The 25,700-nt window shown below is 35.8% G+C and overlaps 3 protein-coding genes across 6 annotated transcripts; 2 read left to right on the top strand and 1 right to left on the bottom strand.

Moving 5' to 3' along the window:
- Nucleotides 1-269: 269 nt before the first annotated feature.
- On the bottom strand, nt 270-8,200 carry LOC147408669 (aconitate hydratase 1). Its single transcript, XM_086420542.1, has 20 exons — nt 7,739-8,200; nt 7,541-7,645; nt 7,263-7,423; nt 7,061-7,153; nt 6,710-6,895; nt 6,364-6,525; nt 5,914-6,058; nt 5,656-5,798; nt 5,511-5,567; nt 5,328-5,407; nt 5,128-5,203; nt 3,620-3,805; nt 3,226-3,293; nt 3,013-3,131; nt 2,748-2,869; nt 2,237-2,335; nt 1,671-2,150; nt 1,022-1,120; nt 685-927; nt 270-569 (listed from the first exon to the last, which is right to left on the bottom strand). Exons 1-20 carry the CDS (start codon nt 8,007-8,009, stop codon nt 495-497), a joined length of 2,970 nt encoding a protein of 989 aa, XP_086276668.1. The 5' UTR covers nt 8,010-8,200; the 3' UTR covers nt 270-494.
- A 4,626-nt stretch (nt 8,201-12,826) lies between these two features.
- LOC147408670 (uncharacterized) lies at nt 12,827-16,960 on the top strand. Of its 2 annotated transcripts, none has more exons than XM_086420559.1 (8): nt 12,827-13,466; nt 13,531-13,632; nt 13,770-13,851; nt 13,969-13,988; nt 14,109-14,169; nt 14,578-14,651; nt 16,400-16,507; nt 16,633-16,960. In XM_086420559.1, exons 1-8 carry the CDS (start codon nt 13,035-13,037, stop codon nt 16,693-16,695), a joined length of 942 nt encoding a protein of 313 aa, XP_086276685.1. In that variant the 5' UTR covers nt 12,827-13,034; the 3' UTR covers nt 16,696-16,960. The 2 variants fall into 2 exon arrangements, with proteins under 2 accessions (XP_086276685.1, XP_086276681.1); XM_086420555.1 differs by having other exon boundaries at nt 12,828-13,466; nt 14,572-14,651.
- A 2,122-nt stretch (nt 16,961-19,082) lies between these two features.
- LOC147408671 (Sept9 (DUF616)) lies at nt 19,083-25,376 on the top strand. 3 transcript variants are annotated; one of them, XM_086420584.1, is made up of 8 exons: nt 19,083-19,272; nt 19,608-19,735; nt 19,842-20,015; nt 21,546-21,617; nt 21,706-21,905; nt 22,414-22,829; nt 24,187-24,371; nt 24,653-25,376. In XM_086420584.1, the coding sequence occupies exons 2-8, from the start codon at nt 19,654-19,656 to the stop codon at nt 25,024-25,026; spliced, it is 1,503 nt and encodes a 500-aa protein (XP_086276710.1). In that variant the 5' UTR covers nt 19,083-19,272; nt 19,608-19,653; the 3' UTR covers nt 25,027-25,376. The 3 variants fall into 3 exon arrangements, with proteins under 3 accessions (XP_086276710.1, XP_086276699.1, XP_086276716.1); XM_086420573.1 differs by having other exon boundaries at nt 19,084-19,272; nt 19,626-19,735; XM_086420590.1 differs by lacking the exon at nt 19,083-19,272 and adding an exon at nt 19,358-19,483 and having other exon boundaries at nt 19,626-19,735.
- Nucleotides 25,377-25,700: the final 324 nt, after the last annotated feature.

The raw sequence follows: 25,700 nt of genomic DNA on the forward strand, positions 1-25,700 counted from the left end.
AAGCTTGTCCAGCCCCTGGGCCTCAAAATGCACCTTTTAGCTATTCTAAACAAAGCCACACTCTTATCCAATTTTCCTCTTTCAGCTATAATTTTTAATGGACATCTTCCATTCTTCACATCGTTTCTCACACTCAATTCTTTATCTGACAACTATGGTCTAACTACAACTAATGGTAGAATACGTGAGGCAATAATGAAATCAACTAATGGTGGAAGAACCTAGTTATAGTTTCCTTTATAACCCACCAACAACAACAATCACACACAATACCACAAAACGACCACCACCACCTTCTTTTTTCCCTTCTTATTCTTGCATTTATCATCCATAACGTCTTTCAGAGTGGCCCAATACAGGCCTATCAATGCCAAAACAATTTGTTCCATAACAGACAGCAACCATGCCACATGTAAATTTGGGTGGAAGAAAAAGGAAATACGGGACCTAGGACTGAAAACCCACATCATTGCTCAAAGAAAAATCTGATTGATCTAATGCTTCACATTGATCAAGTTTCTAATGACATATGGCAGGATACCGCCATGATCAAAATATGCCAACTCAACCTGCGCCAAGAACAAAACCAATTGTCAAACAAATGCAAGGAACTAGACAACAAAAGATGGTACATGAAATACCATAGCAGAGAAACAAAAAATGATTAACTGAGTTGTTATTTACCTCTGTATCGTATCGGATGGTACATGTGAATGACTTTCCGTTGTCAGTGACAACAGAGACATCCTGACCAGGTCTTATCTCACTCACATTGCTTGGGAGGTCAATGGTGTATTGTTCAAGGCCAGTTAAGCCTAGAGTCTCGGCATCTTCTCCGGACTTGAAACATAATGGAATAATACCCATGCCCACCAGGTTACTACGGTGAATCCGCTCAAAACTCTTCGCTATTACTGCTTTCACGCCCTGGGTGAAACAATCAAATTTATGTATCAATGGCAATTGAACATGAGAATAAGAGAATAAAAACATATTAAAGATAAGCTTCTAAGGGGTGTACCAGCAGCATTGGGCCCTTGGCTGCCCAATCGCGAGAGCTTCCACTTCCATACTCGGCACCGGCCAATATAATTGTGTCATTTCCATCATGTTTGTACCTCTATTGACAAAAAAACAAAAATAAGAGACTTACAGCAACAACAAAAGTCTCCTAAATTTACATCCATAACATCATCTACTAATTGTCCTGACCAACCAACCTAAAGAAAAAAAAAGATGTGATATGCACAACCATTGGTTTTTTAAATGAGGTACAAATATTAGTCACCGTAATTATGTGTTACCTTTCTGTAAAACTTGGCTCATAATTTATAAAGATGATATACAATAAAAAAATGGCACCACAGAACGTCATGTTGCACATACTGGGGAAAATGAGCAAATCATTTGATGGTGGCAAGCAGGAAGACTGAACGACTCAATAACCAATCTTAATTGAAAGCAACCAACCATGCAATCTATCAGTTTCTTTTGGATAGTTAAAGATGTGGAATGATGAGACGAGACCAGTTATTGCATGTGAATTGCGATGCTACTGGTAGAGTATCCTTCTTGCCTACCTTAGATGTTTATTGTCAATTTTTTTCTGATGAAATGTGTTATGTACTATTAATTATCCCACATAAGGGAAATGCCGAAAATGTTAATACCATGGCAGCATCGAACACGGATAGTTTCTCCCCGGTGGGAACATGAATTGTTTTGGGCCCAACTTCCCCTTTCAAGTGCTTGTTCACAATGCGAATATTGGCAAAAGTACCCCTTGCCATCACCTCGTCATTACCACGACGACTCCCATAAGAGTTGAAGTCTCTCCTATCAACCCCACGTTCCATGAGATACTTAGCTGCTGGACTGTCTTTGTGGATGCTACCAGCTGGAGAGATGTGATCAGTTGTAATACTATCCCCAAAGTTGAGCAAGCAGTAGGCATCCTTCACTCCATGTGGGCCAGGAGGGGACATAGTCATGTCCTTAAAATATGGAGGCTCGTGTATGTAAGTTGATGTTGGATCCCAAGAGTAGAGAGTGCCAGATGGTACTGATAATTGATTCCACGTGGGATTTCCTTTGGTGATTGCTTCATATGTACCCTTAAACATGTCTGGCAGCACACTAGATTGCACAACCTGTAGAATATCAAACAGAAGAAAAAGATATAAATGCTTCAATCCATATTTTGAGATCTCCTAAGAGAAAATTGAGAAAAACTCACATCTGCTACTTCTTCATTGGATGGCCAAATATCCCTGAAAAATATGTTTTTCCCATCTTTACCTGTTCCTATGGGTTCTGTCTCAAAGTCGATGTCAACCTGCAGGATACTCTCCAAGTGAGAAAAGAAAAAATGATGACACTCCAGCATAGATGGAATCAGAAACTACCTTTCAGACTACTGCATTTTAAGTATTCATCACATAAAGTTCACAGGAGAGAATGATTCAAAGGTGAGATATCAATCAAATCTATAAAGGGTCAGATTCCGGTGACTAATGAAGAATGACTTGTGAGAAACACATGATTCCGAATCTCAATCGTGTAAACACAAGATCCAATGGTCAGGATTTAGATGTATCCCGATGACACAATCTAGGGGATACTTATCCCAAGGAAAAAACCCAACTGTTGTATTTCATGTTTGGACAGTCGGCATCATGAGTTTTTTCCATGATTCACCGGAACCTAACCCATATATAAATAGGTGTGTGTATTAAACAAATACATACCGTGCCAGCAAGAGCATAGGCAACCACGAGGGGAGGGGAAGCAAGATAATTCGCCCTGGTTAAAGGATGTACACGACCCTCAAAATTCCTATTTCCAGATAACACAGCTGCGGCCACTATATCTGTGAACATAACTCAAATTTCAAAACAAATGCAAAGAAAGAATATCGTTGAAATATACATACAAAAGAACAAAAATCATCCTCATCGTCAGCAGCACTAACAGAAAAGCATATAATCGTAGGAAAATTATGAAGAAGCTTACCATTTTCAGAAATTGCTGAAGCCACTGCTTCGTCAAGATCTCCGGAATTCCCGATGCAAGTGGTGCACCCATACCCAACAATATGAAAGCCCAGCTGGTTCAAGTACTTCTGCAAGCCACTGCAAAAGGCAGGGACCTATTAGGATTTAGGACTACTAAATAAAAAGAGAACTCCAAATACAAAACAAGCATTTATAGACCCGTATAACATACCTCTTGTCCAAATACTTCTTTACAACTCCAGAACCCGGTGCAAGACTTGTCTTGATCCACGGTTTCACCTGATATAAGATGAAATCAGGATTATAAGCAAGATATAAAGAGGTATTTCAAAGCATAAAATGGAGACTTATATATATATATCAAGATCACTTCACTCAGCGAAGCCACCAATAAATATTGGGAAAAAATTTCAGTGAGTGAAACTAGGGACCGAGTATTCATATCTGGATTCTTTAAAACTATTCAGTCTTATCCAGATATTAGTTTACTGCAAGGCTTACAATCTTTGGCTAAACGACTTGACATCATCACTCAAATGCAAAAGGAATATAGGATAAATAGAAAATAACTTGATGCCTGAACAGAAAGGGATGAAAACTCTAACCTCCAGACCCAATTCACAGGCCTTCTTTGCAACTAAAGCAGCTCCAAGCATTACACTAGGATTTGAGGTATTTGTGCAGCTAGTGATAGCTGCTATAACGACATCGCCATGCTTAATCTTTGCTGGCGTCCCATGGAAAGAAAACTCTGCTACTTTACTTTGAGATTCTTTTTTTACGGCAAATCCCTACAGTATCATATTAGGAAAGTAAGCAACAAATTTTAATTGCAAATAAATCAAATGTGGACATCACCTAAATATTACATAAAGCATATATCATTAAGGGATTTAATTGTGGATATAAGATAACCCAGAATTTGATACCAACGGTACAATCTATATGAAGTTATCTACGCTATTTTAAAGTGAAAACCACAGTTGACCTCCTAGCAATTAGGGGCCACCCATGGTCTAGCCAAGGCACTAAGAGTCCTTACCCATCTTGCAAATGGCCTAGGAGATAGAAGTCATATCTAAGTAAGGCAGTCACTGCCTTGGCAAAACTTTAGAGAAATTGAGTATTTTCATTTCCAAGTAAACCAAAATGGTTATCTAGAACAGGAAAAAAATTAAAATTATGTTGCAAGTTGAAAGAAAAATACGCAAAATCAATAACCATGGAAGATCAAACAACAATCATAAAAGAAGTCTAGATAGAACAGCTGAGTAGAAAATGTGGAATCTCATGACATAAATGATAGTAGATGGCCAAGTCTTGCCCAAAAACAATGGATATGGATATGGGTAGCAATCACAACAACTTCACGGTAAAAGTGACGTTTGCAAAGTCACACAAGCTAAGGCAAGAAATCTAATGATCCATTGAGCACAATAAACAGATCAGAACTTTGGTTACCTGATTCGCTATTAAGGTACCGAACCGTGAACCAGTTTGAACCAAACCAATTCGCGGTACAGTTCGTGTTCGTGAAGTGCAGCGAACCAGATGAATTTTGCATTATTTTACCTTAATTGTTTTACACCCCCCTACACATGTTGATAAAATTGAGATATTCCCCTAAATTTCCAAATTGATAGTAAACCCCTTTGACCTTGGTCTTTATGAATAAACTGATGAAAAATGACTAAATACCCTCATCTTCAACCTGTAATTAAAAAAAGATTTAATCTCTTCCCAAAATTTGCCATCTTCTTCAACTCCTTTCTACCCTACTCCTCTCTTCAACCTTCAAATGCCCTCATCTCTATCTACCCCTACAAACCAGATTCATTTTCGAGTGGCGAATCATGAATCGCGAGCTAGAATTCAAACCAAGCGAACCCATAAGTCAAGTAACATAGATCAAAACAACAATGGCTGGAAAAGAAAATTGAAAAGAAAGAGCTCTGTTGTACAATTTATGAGTGGCGATTGGCAAAGCAAAACAAGATGGTTTGCAAAGTAAGGTCACATCACTGCTCATATGATGCCCCTACAATGTTCACCAGTTTCCAAAGACTTGATATGTAATAAAATAAAATAAAAAGAAGAAACCACATTATACTACCTTGAATCCAACTTTGTTGTCTAAGCAAGCATGCCAATCAGCTTTCATTTCCTTCAAGGGAACTCGATCATGAGGCCTGCCAAGCAACAAGTCTCAAATGAGCACTCATTAAACCAGACAAACCATGTAAGGGGTTGTGTGGATGAAAAAAAATGTTATCTTCGAGATAGACTAAATTGATGACTCAAATAAATTCTTACCTTTTAGGCCCTGATACACAAGGTTCCACATCCTCAAGATTTAATTCCAGATAAGAAGAGTACACTCTCTCCGTCTTGGGCTGCGTTCATGCAACAAGTTTCAGTTAGAAATCCATAAACATGATCATGCTTGATAAAAGCATGCAAAAGGGAAAATTAACAATGCAAGAGAAATAACTGTACCTCATTGTAGTCAACAAACATCCGATTAGCCCGTAGATAGGACTCTATCATAGAAACCTACAAATTATTAAAATAATTAGATAATATGAAAACAAAATTCATAACAAAACAACAGATTTTGATGTGAAATTAATAAATGACTCACAGTGTCATCACTTCTGCCAGTCAGCTTTAAGTATTGCAGTGTCACGTGATCAACAGGGAAGAAACCCATTGTTGCTCCATATTCAGGAGACATATTTGCAATAGTAGCACGGTCAGCCAAAGAGAGTTCACTCATGCCTTCCCCTGTACACAATGATAAATTTTATGTCTCAAAGGAGGAGGATGGTAATATCAGACATCAAAAGGACTCAGCCTAGAATAAAGCACAAATCGAATATAGATCCATTAATGAGTTTACCATAGAATTCTACAAATTTTCCCACAACCCCATGCTTTCGTAGGATTTGGGTTACCGTCAAAACCAAATCTGTAGCAGTTACACCATTCTTCAGTTTCCCCAATAATTTAAACCCAACAACGCCAGGCAGAACCATGCTCATTGGCTGTATAGAAAAGAAGATTATTTTTTGGAAATAAATATTATAGCATCCACAGTCAAAGTGACATCAACCAGTACTCACCAGCATGGGTTTTATTTACCTTACAATAATGTCAGTTTAGGAAATAAATCCATCCGTGATATAAAAAGAAAAAATAAACTTCATAACAAAATGGTACACTAACTCTCATTTGATTCTCGGGTTACTCAGTTGTGTGTTTATTTGCTATGTGAGTACACTAGCATAAGACAAGTGTGAAGCTGAAAGTAGCATAAATAGAGTTTTACATGAGGTGCAAATTCATTTACCTGGCCAAGCATTGCAGCTTCTGCTTCTATTCCACCAACTCCCCAGCCAGCAACGCCCAACCCATCAATCATAGTCGTGTGTGAATCAGTTCCAACTACACTGTCAGGGTAAAGCATACCCTCAGTGTTGAACACAACACGACCAAGATATTCTAGGTTCACCTGCAGATCAACATGTAAAAACTCTGTTTCTTTCTCTTTTTTCCAACATAAGAATTACAGAAAAAGAAATAACATACAAATTGCAGGACTAAATATTTACAATTTTAATAAAGATAATCAAATTTCTAATGAAACACAAATACAAGAATTCTGCTCTCCCCTAAAGAAACAAAACTTGTCTTGCCTGGTGAACGATCCCAGAACCTGGAGGAACAACAAGCATGTTATGAAATGCATTGGATCCCCACTTCAGAAAACCAAATCTTTCTCTGTTGCGTTGAAACTCAAGATCCATATTTAACTGTACTGCATTTTCTGATCTTGCCACATCAACCTGCACCGAATGGTCAATGACGAGATCTACAGGAACCTGCACGTACCCCATTTCTAGTATTGGATTTCAATTGATACACATAAGTAATTCCAATTCCAATTGTATTAAAATATATGCAACCACACATATTTACAAACAGATAATTCTACAAAAAACCTGTAGAAGCAAATAAGCAAGATTTTCTTCTATGAAACTGCTTACCAATGGGTTAATCTTGTTTGAATCGCTGCCAAGTCTGTTCATGGCATCTCGCATGCAAGCGAGATCAACCACAGCTGGAACACCAGTAAAATCCTAAAACCAGAGCAACATATTATATTAGTCTAACAAAACAATTACAGAATGGAACAAATGACAATCATCCTACCTAGCCATAGTAAGATCAAATATTACAACTTCATACCTGGAGAAGAACCCGAGCGGGCTTAAATGGAATCTCGACCTGTTTCGGAGAAGTATTCTCCCAATCGATAATCTTCTCAACATCCTTCGTTGTAACTTGAAATTCGTCGCAGTTACGAATAGCAGATTCAAGAAGAATCCTGATCGAGTAAGGAAGCTTATCTACATCATAATTAATCACAAACATGACGTTAACACTTCAAAAAAACATCCTAAAATTCATCAATCAACTCCACCAAAAAAAAATTCGATTTAAAAATAAAAGAACAAATCACTCACCGATCCTCGAATCGCTAAGAGCAGGCAAGCTGTAGTACTTCCCAAATTCACCACCTCCAGGTTTCTCAAGTGTCTTCAATATACTCTCATAAGCATTCTTAGTAGCTGAGAAATCCATTAAACAAATCAAAAATAACAATATATCAGATCAACAATGGAGATTAAACGAACATGAAATTCGAAATTGGATTACGTTACCCATTGTGGTGATCCGTCTTTCAAAACGTTGGAGTGCGTCGGATGAAGATGTGAACAAAACTCGATGACTGAGTGAAGATCGCGAGTAGCAAAAGTGACGAGAAAGAGATCTAGGGTTGGAATTAGGGTTTGGTGGGGGAAGAGAAGAAGGAGAAACAGAGGTAGTGCCGTGGAGTTGGTGAATTTTGGATGAGGAGGAAAAGAGTGGGAGAAGGGTAGGAGGAAAGAAGCGAGAGGCTCTAATAAAGTGAGCCGCTGAGCTTGGCGTCATTATATTATTCTTAATTACTATATTATTTTTCCCATTAATGGATGAGAGAGAAATTATTATCTGTGAGAATTTGATGATGATTGTCCATGAGAATTTTTGAGAACCTTTTTCTTCCTTTTTGTAGGATGAAAAATAATGTGCGTTGAGATGGTCATCGATGTCGCCTCCAGCCTACCTCACAGAGTCCGAATTTGACGCCACTTCTTCGGATTAGGAAGCTAAGGAGCGCGCGGAAATCTACACGTCATCAAAATTACGAATTTGCTGTTATTCACACCTAATTTTGATGCCTAAATTTTTTATTATAAATTAGATGATATGACTGACTTGACGTACGCTGACGTGAAAGTATATAACTAATTTAGAAGAAAAAAAAATTATATGAAATTTAAAAAAAATTTAATAATTAATTTTCACCATTAAATTTTATTTTCCTATGCAAATACTCATTGTGATCTGTTTTATATACTATGAATCAAGCTTGAAAAATAATTATTTTTAAATTTTTTTTTAATATAAATATTTTCATAAAATCTAAATGTCTGTGTTGTTGGCTTGTCAATGTGATAAGCAATGTGAGCCAATGATCATTTTTAATATTTGAAATCTAAAACAATAAATATGTGGACAGAGAATAAATAAGAGAGAAATTTTTTTTTTTTTTAATAAGTTATATGCTTCCACGTCTATATTATCAAGAATGTCATATTATCAACACTCAAATTAGAAGATGGCATGTGGAAACGCACATGTGTTTAAAGGTATTATTTGTCATTTAAAGTATGAATTAAAGGATGACTTAAGATTAAAGGGTAAAAAAAAGGATAGGTTTATAATTTTAAAAACTAATTGGTGTGATTTTAGGGTATGTGTTTTTGTAATTTAAAAAAATTTATCAAAATGACCTTGATTATTTTAAAGTTTAAATGTCAAGGTGAAAACATTTTTGGAATTCAAAATTTTGGTGTGGAACCACTTCTACTCTACCTCTTCTCACTATAATAGTAAGATTTAAAACCATCCAATTGTATTTTTTTTTTTTTTCATTTGATATTGCATGGTATCTCAAAATAAATTTGGGGTGTATATTCCTATGATCTCACGTTTGGACCTACAAAAGGTTTTTTTATAGGGTATTTAGACTCATAAGCTCGATTAAGGCAGCAATTGATCTCTTTGAGCATCATATCTCTTCCTCCCCCCAATGAAATTTCTCAACATGCAATAGAATAAGTTGGAAAGCCATCCAAACACATGATAAAAGAGAGTAAACCTTCGTCGTTATGTACTGTTGAGCCAACTCCCTAGTGGTCCTAATTAGATCTTCTCATGAATTTATACTAATACCAATATTTTTAAAACACTGATGCTGAGTTGACACATGGTATTTATTGCGATTCTCACAATTCTAACGTGGGGTGTGCACATAACCGTAGATGTCTTTCCTCACGATATGAACAAAAATAATTTACGATTATGTACACATCTCCACATCAAAATTGTGAGAATTGCAGTAAATCCTGTGTCACCCCAGCAAGGCTCTTTTTAAAAACCAAATAGATGGATTGAGGTTCAATTCAATTGGACCCAAATTAATTTAATATTATATATATGGGGGGGAGATGGATCATGGGACATAAGTAAAAAACGATGATTTTTTAAAATATGGGTTAGAAATTTTGGATTGAGCTATTTTTTGTGAGGATGATCTCATCTTCACAAGAAATCAACTGAATCTGAAACTTCTAAATCCGTCAAAAGTGATTTATAAATTATTGGTAAAAAATTGACAATCCACATTCTAAATCACTTTAGATGGGGTTAGAAGTTTTAGATTGGGCTAATAATTTTTTTAGGACGATCTTTTCGTCATAGAGACCATCATTGCAAAAAATCAGCTCAATCTGAAACTTCCTAAACTTCACGTCAAGAAAGTAAGATATGAGGTACAATCTTGATGTCATTCTAGCACGATTCTTTTCATTTATTGATTTTACAATGAAAGAGAACCATTGATGGAGATATTTTTATAATTTCCAAGAACAATACTTATAAACAGAATGTTTGGACGATTGAACCATTGATTTGAGAAAAAAAATGTTTCTAAATTAATTCTCGATTCTTAATAATTGGATCACTTTTTATAAAAATGTCGGACCAAATTTGATTGAATCATCTTTCCCATCTAAAATTTAAAACACTGCCTTATATATACTATTTAGTTTGTTTAATGACATAATTATTAGATTTGTTCCTCAAATATAACGTCTATATAGAGTATTTTTTTCACATCTTCCTAATTAGGATTTGGATATCATAGCATTAGTGAATCCAACAAATACTGCAGGAAAAGCATTTTTTTTACTAAGAGTCCGAATAGTCTTACCAAGTTAGTAAGGATTTCACCCCTACTAAGTGTCCTTAGGCTCACCTTGTGACATTCAAATACATGATCAGATGCTTTAGAGTTGTAGAGTAAAAATTTATATAATTCTTTTTATTTATAAAAAAGAATCTAAAAAAACTTATTTTTCACCGTTGACTTTTAATTTAAATTTGGGAATTATGTGGAAGTTCGGTACCCGTCCATTTTCAAAACCATCGATCAAGCTCAAAAGAAAAAAACTGATTTTTATTTTAGTTTATGGATCTGATTTTTTCAAAATTTAAGAGGCTGGTATTGGATTGCTGATGTGGTAATCCATCTGAGCAAAACGACCCTTAGTAAGGCTTAAAACTCATTTTCCTCCCACTTCTTGTTACTTGTCTGACTTTTCCTCCTTTTATGTTTCTTTGTTTATACTCTCCTCTTCGAGTACTTACCAAATACATAATTTTTTAGAGAGTTGTTATTGGCATCACAACGTTTATTTATTACATCCCAATTTCTTAAATTATTCATCACACCCTAATAAAAGTTTAAAACACACTCTTCAAACATTATAATAGTTTTAACCGTTCATACTTAGACACTGTTTATCATCCCAAAATTAAAAAAACACCCCTAAATTGTCTTACAGACTATGATCATGAACATTGCAATACATGTATTTCAAAGGCATTTTCAAAAACCTAGAGTTGTGAAACGATCCCATGCGTATAGCATCTTGCCTTCAACCTTGGTTAATTTTTCTATGGTTTTACCTTCAAAGACTATATGATGATTAAGTCAAATACCGATTTAAGAAAATTTATGCTTGTTATAACTGAAGTAGTGTAAATTAATAATCCCAAGTGCAGGTGTGTAGCGAAATAGTAAATGCCCGGGAGTCAAGGTTGATTCACAAAAAATTGTGTCAAAGTTGAATAAGAAACGCGTGCATCTAAAGAAATTTGACCTAAACTAAACAAAAAAAAAAAAACAATTTTTCATAGTTATGTATGAAACAAAAAAAGAAACGAGTTTGAAACAAAAATTAAAAAATACTAAGATATCGAGGATCCATTCAACAATTTAGGTCAGACAGACCAATCAGTGCATTGTGCACAATACTTTCGATATCGTTAGTGAACTACATACCATGACCAAGAACCTTTTGTTTTGTGCGAAGCAACAAGACTCGAAATTCTATACTTAGACTACATGTACCATTTTGCAAAAAATTCAATTGACTCACACTAACAACATCGGGAAACCAACCAATTAATAAAATAGAAACAATTGGCTAGATGTTTTTGTTAAGGAAAATTTTATTGATATGCCAAGAAACTTTAAGGGCCTTCGTATTTTAGGGGCACCTCTAAAAATTAAACAATTGTTTTGAGCACTCCATGTCATAGGGTACCTCTTGCACTCTCCTCATCCTCCCACGATTTCGACAACTCTATCGAATTGGATGGTGATTAGAGGATGAAAAGAAGAATAGAAGAAGAAGAGAAGAGAGATCAGATAACAAGATGATAGAAAGAGCGAGAGATCAAAGAAGAAGATAGAAATAGATAAAGGGAGAGAAATCGGAGAATGGTCGGTGTTGCTCATGAGGTTTATCAGAAAAGATGCAAATGTGTGTTGGTACATTGAAGAAGACATGTAGGTGTTGAGGAGAGGGTTAAGTTCGGGTATACCTTTAAAAATTATTATTTTTTGGCTCACCCTCAAAATTTTGTAGCATGTCAATAAAACTTCTCTTTTGCTAATATGTTAGAATGTGAGGGTTATATCATGGTTTTAAATCTTGTCCGAGACCAAAATGACTTGCTCGAGTCAACTCAATATCGTCTATGAATGAGATGGATAGATAGAGCACTCACACGTGCAAAATCTCATGAGACAAATGAGATGACTTATATAATATTTTGAAAATCTCGGTCGAGTTAATAAAACTTATCTAGGTTAGTTGAGATATTTTATATTTTAATTAAAATAAATATATTTTTTTAAATTCAAATATTTATCATCTTAATCAATTGAGTCTGATTATTGGGTTCAACTTGGGGCATCCAAAGCCATCATTTGATACTTCAGGGTTGTAGAGGACAAAAATTCTATGAAATTTGATTTATTTAAAAAAAAAAAAATTTATTTTTTGAATATTTAGTGAAATTTCAGTAGCTATCCATTTTCAAAATTTTGGATCGAGTTTAAACAATTGTTTTTTTCGGGGTCTGAGTTTATCCATGAAATCTATTGGGCTGTAGAGTGTTATCAATAGATAGTCCAAATACGAAACCGAATTCGGATTCGATAATTCGGATATTATTCTATATTTGAATGCTTAGCGGATACGGATTCAGATAATGGTGTATCCACTCCGATAAAATCCGATTCAACGATGATAATAATAATAATAATAATAAAATAAAAGACCCTTCGCGGCTTCGCCTCCTCTTTTCCCTCTCCAACTAAACCTCTTATCTAAGGGGTTAGGAAGAATGAACTAGCCCCCTAGCCCCGTTGATTTTTTTCGGTGATCAATTCTGCTGTATCCAAGCACCATTTCTCGTTAGATTATTTATAAGAATCAGGTTTTATTTGTAGGAAAATTCCTAGGAGACAAGAAGAATAAGCTTTTGAAAGCTTAGGCCATGGATTCAGAAACCCAAGTGCCGGAAAGAAGGAGAGCCCCAAATAAGCGGAAATCCAAACAAAACAAAGGTGGCAAGACGAAGAAGAGATCACAAGTGTTTTCGGGTACTGGAGAAAAAGTTAAGATAGATAATAAAATGCGAAGATTGTTTCGCAAAAGGGCGAGAGAGTATAACTCAGATGATGAAGATGAGTCTGCACCCGAAGTTGCAAATGCAAATGTGAGTCCTCTTGATTATGAAGAGGGTTCAGATGGGAATACTAGTGGAGAGGAAGAAGAAAATGCTCCAGATGTTGATGAAGAAAAGGGTGATTCTGAAGATGAAGGAGATGGAATTCAGCTAGGAATTACGAAGTTCACACAAGGTTGTAGAGCATTCAGGATAGCCTTCAAGAAGATCACAAAGAAGAATGTGTCTGATGATCCACTGGTAAGAGGATTTATTATTATTATTTTTATAAAACAAACATGACTAAGGTTCAAAGTCTTTGCAGGGTCCTGTTTTATCAGGTCACAAGAAGCTTGTTGTAGAGAAGCTTGCCGAGGAAGAAGTAGAACGAAAGGTTAAAGGGGAGGCAAAGAAGGAGAAGCACTTGGTATTTAGTTCTTTACTTCTCCATTTTGATTTTGCTTATCGTGATTTAAGTTGCATCCTGTGTAGTGGCTCTCAATTTCTCCTATTGGAAATATATTTATAGTTACATATTGTTATGAACTTTTTCCAATTTACCAGGTTGCGGAAAAAGGGCATGTGAAGCCTGCTAATTTCTTGGATGCACACGAAAAATTCCTTATTGGTGTTGCTACAAAAGGAGGTATTATTTTTTCTTAGTGGTTCAAAACCTATGCAAGAAGTGCACTTGTTTTCATGAAATTTACTGCCTCACTTACTAATTGAGGTCTTATCTTCATGTTTGATGCTGGGGTTACAGTGGTTAAGCTATTTAATGCGGTAAGTTCTTGGCTGATGTTTTGACCTTTCTATTCCTTGGGAATTTGGAATTAATACAATCTTTTTTTTTTTTGGTGATCCTATTCATATCTTTTGAATTATGATGTTATGTTGGTGCAGGTCAACAAGGCACAAAATGCTCAGAAAGGATTAAATCCTTCAAGGTCTAAAGATGCAAAAGGTACGGTAATAGAAAATGAGAAATTCATGAAACTTTGGTGGGTCAAAAGTTTTATCTGAGATTAGAAATAATTCATCCTTTTCTGCTTGACACAAATGTTATTGTTTTTATTTGGCATTTGCGGTTGAATTTTGGCACAACATTGTTATCATCATCGTTGTCAAAGCCTTATCCTAAAAATTTGGTGTTGGATGAACATATCATGTTCCTTCATGCACCCCATTCAATGTTGGTACCATAAAGAAGGATAATGACTTCATAATGTATATTATATATATAGTTCTTGAAAACATATAAGAGAAGATTATAGATGGATGTTGTTGCATTTGTATTCTTTTCTTGTGTTCAAATATTTTGTGCTCTGAAATCTAGCTGTACTCGATACACTTTCAATGTTGTCAGTATTAGGGAAAAGAAGGAGACAAGCATTTTTAGCAGAGTTACACAAGAAGCCATCTCATGCTGTTGACATTCCTTCTAAGGTGTGCTACATAATCTTGGTTCTATCTGGTTCATACTAAAAGTGGTCTTGGTAGCTGATTGTTGATTTTACTTGTATGTTTCCACCATTTCAAGCATCTACAACTAAAGTTGAAAAAAAATATATTTTTTTAATGTCTGTTACACGATGGAAAGTCAGGTAGGTAGATGCCAAAAAAATGTATATATAGAGGGAAATTTAAAACATTTATTCACATCTTATGGTTTATAAAATTATGATTGCCATACCGGTGGTGTACGTGCAGGTTATTATTATATATATATTTTTAGGCCAAGAGGTGTAGGGTTGTTGATAGAGGGATCTAGGGAGTTGACTGGTACACCTAGAAGATTCTAATTATAATAACTGGATCATATAATCATAGCTTTGTCTGATCTATCACAAGCCTTTGAGTGGCCCAAAAAGAAAGTTGATGCATCTCATGGTCATGTGCATCTCATTCCTATTACATTTTTGTTATATTGATTTCCCTGGTGGGAGACGTCAGGGTGGTGGATTCTGCCACCCTGTGGGTATAAATACACACTATAACCATTCCTGCCCTCTTGTCGTGCCATAAATTTTGCTCATGACTTTGTTTCCGGATATAATTGTAACATTCCTTATATAGTCCATATACAAGGTGCAAAAGTCTATGTGCTCTCTTATATCCTGATATCCATGATTACATACATCTCATATCTTCTAATGCCATGTGAAGGAGAAGGGGGGTCCTCAGAGTATAGGATCATAACTTTTTTTGGGGGTATGAAGATAGAAAATCTCTTATGGTTAACTTTGAATAAAAATCTCTTATGGTTTCCGATCAAAATGTTGAATAGATTACATTTATGAGGACCTTTTATGAAGAGAAGAATCTCACACGTATGAGAGTGAAAGGACTTGAATGTCCAACACTTCAGAAAGATGTAATTATTTGAGTCAATTGATGATTATGGGATGTATCGGTCCATAGTTTAAAAAATAATGGATCAGATGTTAGAAAAAACACTTGGGTGTTTAACTTCTGAAGAGACATTAACAACTGGGTACAGTTAATCAATTAGAGGAATTATTGGTTTGTAGTTTCAAGACTGTATATGTAGAGGGAAGGTCAAAATATATATTCATATTTTAGATCATAGATATTATGGAGAACAAATCACATACTACTGGCATTTTTTTTTGTTGAATAAATGTACATGCATGGTTTCTTTCACATTTTATTTTCTTAGGCCAGGCGAGGGTGGTGTGGTGGGTATGAGGTATCCAGGGAGGGAGGTGTCCCGATGCTTATGCTTGGGGTGAATCTGATCAGGATAACTAGATCAGATGATTATAACCATCTGATCTATCACATTTCTTTTTAGCGGTACAAAATGAAATTTCCCATTCCTATTTCATTTCTATGAATGATTTCCTTTGCGGGACATGTGGGTTCTGTTGTCCCTTGGTTATGCTACCACACAGGCAGCTGTCTTACCCTCTTGTGCTGACAAATATTTGACGCCCTTCTGTATCCAAGGCAAATAAGTTTACACCAAAAGTGAATGGCCTTCTCATCAAATATTCTGATACCCAAGGTTACATGCACATCTCTTATCATCTAATGCCCCATACAAATATGCACTTCTTCTGCTGGTCATTTAACGAACTGTGTATCACAGGATTCAAGCTATATGTTGCCTGTTTCAGTCCAGTAAGTTAAAATACTTTAGAAGATTTTGTTTACGATTTTATATTGTGCAGGGTTCTAAATCCATAGGTGCAGAGGATGATGAAGGGCCTTCTTGGGCTCCTTTACGTGATGGTTACATGCTAACAAGTTCGAAGTTGAAACATTGGGATAAAATGCCAGTAAGTATCTGATATTTGTGTACCACTTGATTGCCCCCTATCAATTTTGTGCGCAAGATGTTCATTTATACCATTTGCTGGTACCAATTGCTTTAAACCTTTTTTGGCTGTTATGTTCATTTTAGGTCACAACCGTGGAGGATGATATTGGTGAAATGTCTCACGATATTTCTTCTGATGATGATTGATCTTTACTAAACTCAAGACAGGTCCATCCAGTATATGTGAATTTTCTCAGATGCAAATCTGCAGGGCTTGGAGAATTCAAACTGCAATGCGTTGTTGCCGTTGCATAGAAATTTTGTTTTTTTTTGTCATGTTTTAATAGAAATGCCTTACTTTTTTCTTTTTTCTTCTTTATTGTTATAATGTAAGCTTCAGTAAAATGACTTGGCACTGAATATGTTGATCATTACTTACCAGCAAATACCAGATTTTACCATTTTCTTTGGAGATGCAGTTATGCTTATAATATGGTCTGAAGGTCTCCCAAGTGAATGGTAAGAGCCTTATTTGTTCCTTCCTTTGCGAGCTGGCCATCAATCCAAAGTTAAGTGAATGCTATGATCAGCTCAGCTCAGCTCCTAGACTTGCCTCATAGAATCATCAATATCTACCAAGGATGACTGGTTGTCATAATTAATAGAACATTATCAATTTTGCTTTTTTTTCTTTCTTTCTTTGGCTGATAAAGGTATAGAAAAAATTAATTTAAGAATTCTTCAGGTGGTATGGTAATAGTACCTATGAATTTGCTATATTGGGTATAATGCATGGTTAATATATTAAATAAAATCCCATTTTGTTATTTTTAGGTAGTATAAATTTTCTATTATTTAACTTGTGGAAGGTTTCAATGAGTTTTGGATTTGCTTAAGAAGGTAAGGAGGTTTAGAAGATATACTTATCAATAGAAAATTAATTTGCTTGAAGTTTTTAAGTTTCAGTATGAGCTAAATTATAGTACTTCTTATCAGGGATGAAGGAAGGAATATTAAGGGGAGTTCCAAATATGATGCAGATCTTCATTTTTCCCATCTTATTCTTCTTAATCTATTTTCTCTGTATAGTCTCTATTAGAAGAAATATTTAAGTTTGTTTGGCAGAGATCAGTATATGAAATCGATCAACATTGATTTGGAGATGATCAAACTTCCCAAACAAGTTGATAATGAATGGGCATCTGCTACCTCAAAATAATGATGAAGTGGTGAAAGAAATATCAACTTTAATTTCAATTAAAAAAATATGGAATGGAGGAACATGATTTGCTTAGCCATAACCCTAATAAATATTGGGGAAATGGCTTTGTTGTTGTTGGCCTACATGATGCGCACTTCAATCATTGTATATGTACTTGAATGCGGATCAGTAAATGGCACAATTAAGATGTTTGCTGTAATATATTTTGTCCAATGTCATTGTACGCTATAACACTCAACCAATCTCTTTCAAGTCTCAACCACCTGGATCTACACTTCAGAACGAGCACATAATATGGCGGCTTTGTTGGTGAGATGGCCAAGAGAAGCCGAGGTCATGAGTTAGAATCCCCCTTACGGGTCACTCTCAGGGATTTAACTAAAAAATTACCTGATTCATGTGGTTGAGGATTGCACGTTCCATGAGAATTAGCCGTGCTATAAGAGAAACAAATACCTAAGTTCTGGGAAAAAAATGTCTAAAATTTTCTTGGTTTTTCTTCCCAAAATCAATCTTTTAAGTGGGAAAGGTTTTCTCAATGTTAAGAGTATTAGCATATAATACATTGTAATAAGGTGTACTCCCCCCGCCCCCCCAATGGTGGGTATCCCCATCCTTCAGGTGAGACTAATCCCACAGTCACACACCGCCTCCTTAGAAAGTCCTACATGCAACTGATTGGGTCAAGGGTCAAACGGACCATGGAAGTGGTCTCAAAGAATTCACTGTTTCGTGGGGGTTTTGAATACTTCGCATACTCTTCCTGAGGAATTTATGCTCGATTTGCCACTAGGCCCACCCCTTAGGGTTAATAATAATAATTATAAAGTCTACTGTGATACACCATGTCCTCTCAAGAAGACTAGGATTAGGATGAAACAAATTAATTAATCTTCTTTAAAAATTCAACAAACACAATTTAAAAGAAAAAAAGAAGTATTGGATTTGATGAATGTTGAAGAAGCATAGGAGATTGAAGCAATATCCATTGTAGTACAAAATCCTTCACATACTCATTTATTTTTTCAAAATTTGATGAATATTTTGAATGAATTGCTCTATCTCACTGGTTTTGATATATTTTTTTGCTTGGACAATCATCAAATAGGAGATTAAACTTCATAAAGGTTTAATGAGTATTTGATTATTTGAGAAAACCACTTTATCTCAGTCATTTTGATTATTTGATGATGTTTTGCTTGGGTAATCTACTGATTAAACATCTTCTAATTTATCTTATTTTATAATAAAAAAATTATAGTTATTTTTATACAAATTTATATGAATAAATTATTGTAAAACGAGTTAAACAGTCTATCTCGTCCGAGACAAGTCGGTGGTCTCGTCCCTTAACGAGACGAGACGTCAAAACGAGTTTTTAAACTTCACTGCAGCGGTGAAGAAAGAAGAATCCGTCTGCCCAAGAACTACCCCTCTTCTTCTTCGTTTGCTTCAAATCTGAGATCTGTTGAGAAAGAAGAGCTTCTTCGTACTGTAATCCTCTCCTCTTAACAATTTCAGATTTTATCTTCCATTCTTTAAGCCATCTGCTCTCGACTGAGGTACGTTTTTCTTTCTTTCACAAGTTCTCAAGAAGAATTAAGTGTTCTTTCATCGTTTTTGAAAAATTCTTTTTTGGTTTCTTGTTTTTTACAGATCTAGATCTCTCGAAAAAACGCTGCTTTTTAATTCCATAATTTGATAATTTAGCTAGATCTGAGTGGGCTGTTTGGATTTGTACTTTGGATCTCCTTTTAAAGATATTCTTGAGAAGTGAGAACTCTATTTAGCTCCAAAAAAAAAAAAAATCCTTCTTTTTTGCTTAAAAATTGTCGGTCCTAAGACTTATGGAGATTTAATACTTTGATACATTAAGCAAGTTTTGTGCTGATTGTAGAATTCTTCATCTTTACAGAAAAGATGGGAAATGCAAGATAGTAATAATGGAGAGTGAAGTCCAACGCTCCATCTCTTTACGGGCAAACCGTAGATCAGACAGGAATAATCAGACTCGGCAGATTAAAGGTAAAATAGGTCTTTTATTTTTCATTTTTAAAAATTTAAAAATTGTGTTTTTTTTTTTGGATTCTGGGCTCACTTTGATGCCTTTGAGTTTAAAATGTGTAAACAGATGATTCCTTTTCCCCCTCCGGAAGGATGTCGCAAGATTATCCGATGAAGATTATTTGGAAGAAGGGGTTTATACGTTTGGTTTTTGTTCTGGGCCTCTTGTGGATGTTAATCATTCTAACTGTGTTATTATTTCATGCATGGTCTTGCCAATCTTCTCTAACTTTCTTTTCAGGTATTCTTCAAAACATGAGATTACTTTTATTAAATTTCATTCTTTATGAATGTTTTTCTTTATACATGTTCTGTTACATTGTTATTTATTGAAATTCTTGGCATTTTAGAGATGGATTCAAAACTGTGGATGTGTTATATGGTATTATTAGTATCTAGAGTAGTTTTTTTTTTCTTTCTCTCTTTTTGTTTTTTGGATAATTAGAGTAGTTCTTTTACCTTTCATGATGAAATATATGAGTTCAAGCTTATTTTAGATTGCTCACACATTAAATCTTTTTTGTTTTTTCTTTCCTGTATTGTTAATCTATTGTTTGCATTTGCATTTGCAATTGTAATCATTCGTAGATTAGATGAAACAAACACCCTGGTGAAGTAAAAAAGATCCCTAGTCCATAAACGTCTTGATAATACTTTCATTTGTCAATCCTTCTCCAAATGGGTATGATTCAACTTAAGTTCCCTTAAAATGGGTATGATCTACAATCTCCTAATGGCTTGCAGAGAATATGTTTAGATTTGAGGTTTTCATTAGTGTAAAGATCTTGATAAGATAAGGGGAAAATTAGCAAAAATCCAGTTAATTGCCACCTTGATCTAGCTAGGCCTTCATAATGGCTTTAGTTACATGACCTCTAGTAAGCCACCTCTCATGTCAACTATCTCATCTCAGTCTCACCCTAGCCTTATCAACTTATGTGTAATTTTAGTAGTGTCTTGGCCATTTAGTTTTGCATACACAACCTAGATTCTATTGAATATGGGAATTTCAATGGGTTTTCTAGAATTGGTGATCTCTTCTGAGTAGAAAACTTCAATTCCCAAACTTTGGAGCAAGAAAAGTTCTTGGTGGAATTATATTCCTTAAATTTTCCCCAAACTAGCTATCATGTGGAAGGAAATCCGTAGTATGATAAGTTGGTCAACCTACATATTTTTCCATATTCATTTTTCTTTTCAGAAAACTATTTTTTATCGACCTTGCAAGGACTAAAATTATTCCACCGTTTTTCCTTTGATGATATATGTTTTGTCATGGCCCTAAATCTAAATCATCAATATGTGCCCAAGAGATGATATCCTCTTATTTTTCTAAGTGATGATCTCCATTTCTTATTCTTTCCTGAAGGAAATTGTTGTCCATTCATGTGAAAATTAAGGCCTCTCATCATGGTAATGCTGAAATTATTGTATAGGTATGCCTGCCAGCTATCTGTATAGTCCACTCCGTGGTCCACATACTCAACATCTAACCGTCTCAAATGATCCTAATCATCCAAATGATACATTTTTTTTGGCTGAAAGTTGCTCATATCTCTAATGAACTTCTAGGGTCGAGTAACTAGTTTCCAAGAACTGGCCTATAAATTAGTTGGTCTGGAATCTGGATTGACAAGATACGTATGGATAGCTAATTGCTGATTGTACCATTTACAAGATGATTCACTCAGTGCAATTTATTCTGCTTTTCTCTTTTTGAAGTCATTAGTGTATAATGGTTCTACAATTTTATTTTTTGTTTCGTGTACAGCTATTTGTAATAAAGACAGCAAGGTATTTATCATGCTCGACACGATGGGACTTGTACCAAAACCACAGCACCGTAAGATTATGACCTTTTCTACACTTACGTATTTTTCTAAAATATAAGTTTCTTTTGTTAATGTTGCTTATGCTGATCATGCAATTAGGCTGTCCACTTCCTCTTGCTGATGACCCAGATTCTATAGTCATTCCAAAGAGAAGAACTCCAGATAAAATTGTTGAAAATTTGTCCTATATTTTGGAGGATGATTCTGTAAATAACAAATCTCAGGCAGTTCCACTATTCGGAGGGCATCAAACTTGGACTCAACGAGAGAATAGTTTCAAATTAAATTCAACTATGAAGGTAAACTGAACACTATATGCAAACAGTCCACTTCTTCCTGGATTGAGAGTCCTTATTTTTATTGGATGAATTCTCTCTGTCATCTGCAAAGTAACTGATAAGAAAGGCTTTTGTGTCAGGCTTGTGGAATTCAACTGTGCTCTTTATATTAGTTACCATGCACTTAAATTTAGTATGTTAACAAAGCATAACAAAATTATTAGATGATCATTTTGAACTAAAAGAAAACTTTTTGGTGGAATATTCACATTATGGAGAATATCCTGACTTTCAACAATTACATATAGGTCTATATAACATAGAAAAGCAGGATGTCCGTGACGTGTACGTGTGGGATGAACCAAATCCTCATTGAATTTGATTTTTCCATTAGAAGGAGCGCGTACATGTTTTGCAGTCCCGCCTGTGAATACTTCTAACTTTTTTTTGTGATATTCTTTTTTTGTTTTTTCTGTAAGTTTGGGCTGTTTTCATATTGTTCATCTTCATTATATTTTGTGGCTTTCAGGTGCACTGTGGTTTTATCCGCGGTGGAGGTGCAGAAATGGACCCTGCAGATGTGAAATATGCCAAGAAATGTAGGTTTGTGGTTGCGTCAGGCATTTTTGATGGGTATGATACGCCCCATCAACCTTCAAATATATCCCTCCGATCCCAAAAGCTCTTCTGCTTTCTTATGGCTGTGGATGAAAAGTCTCTCAACTTCATTAAGAAAAATGTTACTGTCATAGAGGATGGTGAAGGGGGGAAATGGGTGGGCATTTGGCGCCTCATTGTACTTCACAATCCGCCCTATGATGAGCCCAGAAGGAATGGTAAGGTTCCCAAGATATTAACCCACAGACTGTTTCCTCAAGCACAGTACAGTATCTGGATTGATGGAAAGATGGAGCTTATAGTCGACCCTTTACTTATTCTAGAAAGGTGGGTTTGGTAGGATCTTGTCTCTTCCCTTTCTTATCGGTCAAGTTGCAATCCAATATTTTACACACTTAAATTTTTTCTCTGGCGTATTGGATTTTGCTATCTCAGCAACCCATCCTTTGGCATGTTTCAACCCATTAGCACTCTGCCATGTTGTGAAGAGGGGCTTGCTGCTTTTATTCTATTTTATCATATAAAAATTGTTAACATTCTGTGGTATAATGAATAGGTTAAAGTACAATAGAAGGCACATTATGGGCATGACATAGTCTAGGAAATTCCCAATTTGGAGTGGCTGTCAGATGGATGGTCTGGATATGGTCATGTCGATCAATGTAGGAAAAAAAAATCTTATGCACTAAAGAGAAGATTACTCTAATGCAGTTCCTGAAAAACTGCTGCTGAGGGTTTCCTACACAGGAAGAGAGAAGTCTCCACGATTGGGTTTTCTTACATGAGACAGCTGAGGTGGTGACTCAAAAGGTTCCTTGTGTTTTGTCACCTCTCCTCCATGTGTCAATTCGTCCCAATAGGATTCGACCATGTTCCAGAAGAGGCAGATTTCTTTACTAATTTTTTTTTCCTGATTAAAAAAAAAAATATGCCCTTTTCTCGAATGGATTTGATGTTACGAAAAATGGGTGTTAAGCTGATGAACCAATGGCTTGATGACATGTGTATTGAAAAACAGAAAAAGTGATTGGCTAGCTGTGCTAAAATTGCGGGAGAATATGTCTCAGCGATTTTGATGCTTGGATTTCATGTCTTCTGAATGCATGTGGCATCAATTCAGTGGTTCATCAGCTTAGTGCCATTTATTATTAACAGCAAATCTCGGTTCACTTTTCTCACTGTAAATGATTTATTTTGTTTTGCCACATGGGAGGAGGTGGCACTACACCTAGACGACCTTATTGGTACCCTACCTGACGGTGGAAACTTCTTCTTTTCTTTGTCTGGGCAAAGAATAGATTATCCGACATCGATTTTGATACATGTGTGGTGTGGTGCTGATTTTTGTCTTCCCCAATCTGACATTTCTTGCCCTATGAATCGTGGATTACAAGGTGAATGATATGTTTTGCCTCAGGGGCACCATTGTAATTCTGAGCCATCTTGGTGTGAATGTCTATGCCATCCCTTTACCCCATACTTATCCAATCCACTTTTCTAGCGATGAAAAATGGATTACAAGGTGAATAATCCCATGTTTTGCCACATGGGGAGACCCTTCGAATGCTGACCCAGCAGCACTGTGAATGTCTATGTTATCCTTCTTATTCTAGATTCCTAAAGCAAGTGGTCTCGACTCTTGATAGGGAAACCAATTTTTTTTCCCCATCTATGTGATTTGCAGGTATTTATGGCGTGGGGGGCACACATTTGCCATTGCTTGTCACAAACACCACCGGAGTATATATGAAGAGGCCGATGCAATCAAACGGAGGAAGCGGTATGCTCGACCTCTTATTGATCTCCACGTGAAAATATATCGTTACGAAGGAATGGAACCATGGAGTCTGAGTAAAAAGACAACCAGTGGTAAGAAAAAAGAAATTTGCCGACTCTTTGGTCTATGTTTATTTTTCTCAGTTGATCTAAACTTTAGACTCTACAACTGGGATTTGCATCCGAGAACAACTGGAGCACACTTTAAAATACAACCCTATGGGATATCCATAACCATTCCAACGAATTTCTCCTTTGTGAGAGACCCTTCACTTTTGTGACCCAACCCTTTTGGATTTTTAGTGAGACCACTTCTTTATAATGTTAGGAGGGGGGCATTGTTCAAAATACTAATTGAAAACGATATAATGCAGATGTGCCAGAAGGAGCCATTATCATACGGGAGCACACTGCACTGAACAACTTGTTTAGCTGTCTGTGGTTCAATGAGGTTAACCTCTTCACACCAAGAGACCAGCTGAGCTTCGGTTATGTTGTTTACAGATTACAAGATTCATTCAAGTTTTACATGTTTCCCAACTGCGAGTACAACTCGATATTTGTGTTGCATAGTCATACTAGGGAGCATTCTTCTGTTGTAGAGTGGGTGAAGTCTTTGGATGAGTTCAGAAAGAACAGCACCGGATTGAAGGAGAGTAGGGGGGGATTGGGGCTGTGGACGCCTTACCCGGGGAACCTTGACTCAGTTTATCTCCCACCGGTTGCAAGAACTTCACAAGCAGGCTGAGTTTAAGATCAAATGGAGTTTTTTTTTTTTTTTTTTTAAATCTCTTCATTCTTCCCTAACGAGTTTTAAGACGGTTTCCTCCCCTTGTTGATCAGAGAAGAAAAAAATACAGGAAAGCAGTATTCAACAAGAACATGTTCCTCCACCCCCAAATGGGAAATAAATATTTTGGAGATGTTGGATCTGCTTGCATCAGTTGTTCAAATTGGTTGCTTGAAATCACATTCTCAATTTTGAATCCTGCCCAAATTTGATTCAGTTGTAACACCCAACACCAAGCAACACTCTAGGATACAAGCTGAACGATGTGGGCCGTAAAATTTAGCAGAGGCAAACCATTAGTTTCTACTGGTGCCAATTTTTTTTCCAAATTTTAATCTCCTTCAATTTTTTGTTTAGAAGTGTTGGGTCAACAACCGTGATGAAGGGGGGCATTTTCATTAGAGAATTGCTATTGGCACTTCTACTTTTACTTATTACATCCCAATTTAAGTATATATATATATATAAAGTCATTGGCTGAAATTGCGTAAAAGTTGGTGTTCCAAAAGAAACTCTCGCCATCTTTTTTAATTTTAATTTTTATTTGTTAGATTTAGGATTTTTATATGAGCGTTGTTTGAATGTGTTATAATGCTTTGTAATGTTGAAGTAATAACTTAATGTTTGAATGG

Source organism: Akebia trifoliata, chromosome 2 (genome assembly GCF_017979445.1).
Source record: "Akebia trifoliata isolate Shusen 1 chromosome 2, ASM1797944v1, whole genome shotgun sequence".
NCBI classification, from domain to species: domain Eukaryota; kingdom Viridiplantae; phylum Streptophyta; class Magnoliopsida; order Ranunculales; family Lardizabalaceae; genus Akebia; species Akebia trifoliata.

Bases quoted from the DNA above. Each gene is read 5' to 3' on its own strand.
- LOC147408669 (XM_086420542.1), bottom strand. From the start codon at position 8,009: ATGACGCCAAGCTCAGCGGCTCACTTTATTAGAGCCTCTCGCTTCTTT. The intron at 7,424-7,540 runs GTGAGTGATTTG...ATTATGATGTAG, and splicing joins TCTTAGCGATTCGAGGATCG to ATAAGCTTCCTTACTCGATC. The intron at 5,408-5,510 runs GTACAGTTATTT...GCATGAACGCAG, and splicing joins TGTTTGTTGACTACAATGAG to CCCAAGACGGAGAGAGTGTA.
- LOC147408670 (XM_086420555.1), top strand. From the start codon at position 13,035: ATGGATTCAGAAACCCAAGTGCCGGAAAGAAGGAGAGCCCCAAATAAG. The intron at 14,652-16,399 runs GTGTGCTACATA...TATATTGTGCAG, and splicing joins CTGTTGACATTCCTTCTAAG to GGTTCTAAATCCATAGGTGC. The intron at 16,508-16,632 runs GTAAGTATCTGA...TGTTCATTTTAG, and splicing joins AACATTGGGATAAAATGCCA to GTCACAACCGTGGAGGATGA.
- LOC147408671 (XM_086420584.1), top strand. From the start codon at position 19,654: ATGGAGAGTGAAGTCCAACGCTCCATCTCTTTACGGGCAAACCGTAGA. The intron at 19,736-19,841 runs GTAAAATAGGTC...ATGTGTAAACAG, and splicing joins TCAGACTCGGCAGATTAAAG to ATGATTCCTTTTCCCCCTCC. The intron at 22,830-24,186 runs GTGGGTTTGGTA...TGTGATTTGCAG, and splicing joins CCTTTACTTATTCTAGAAAG to GTATTTATGGCGTGGGGGGC.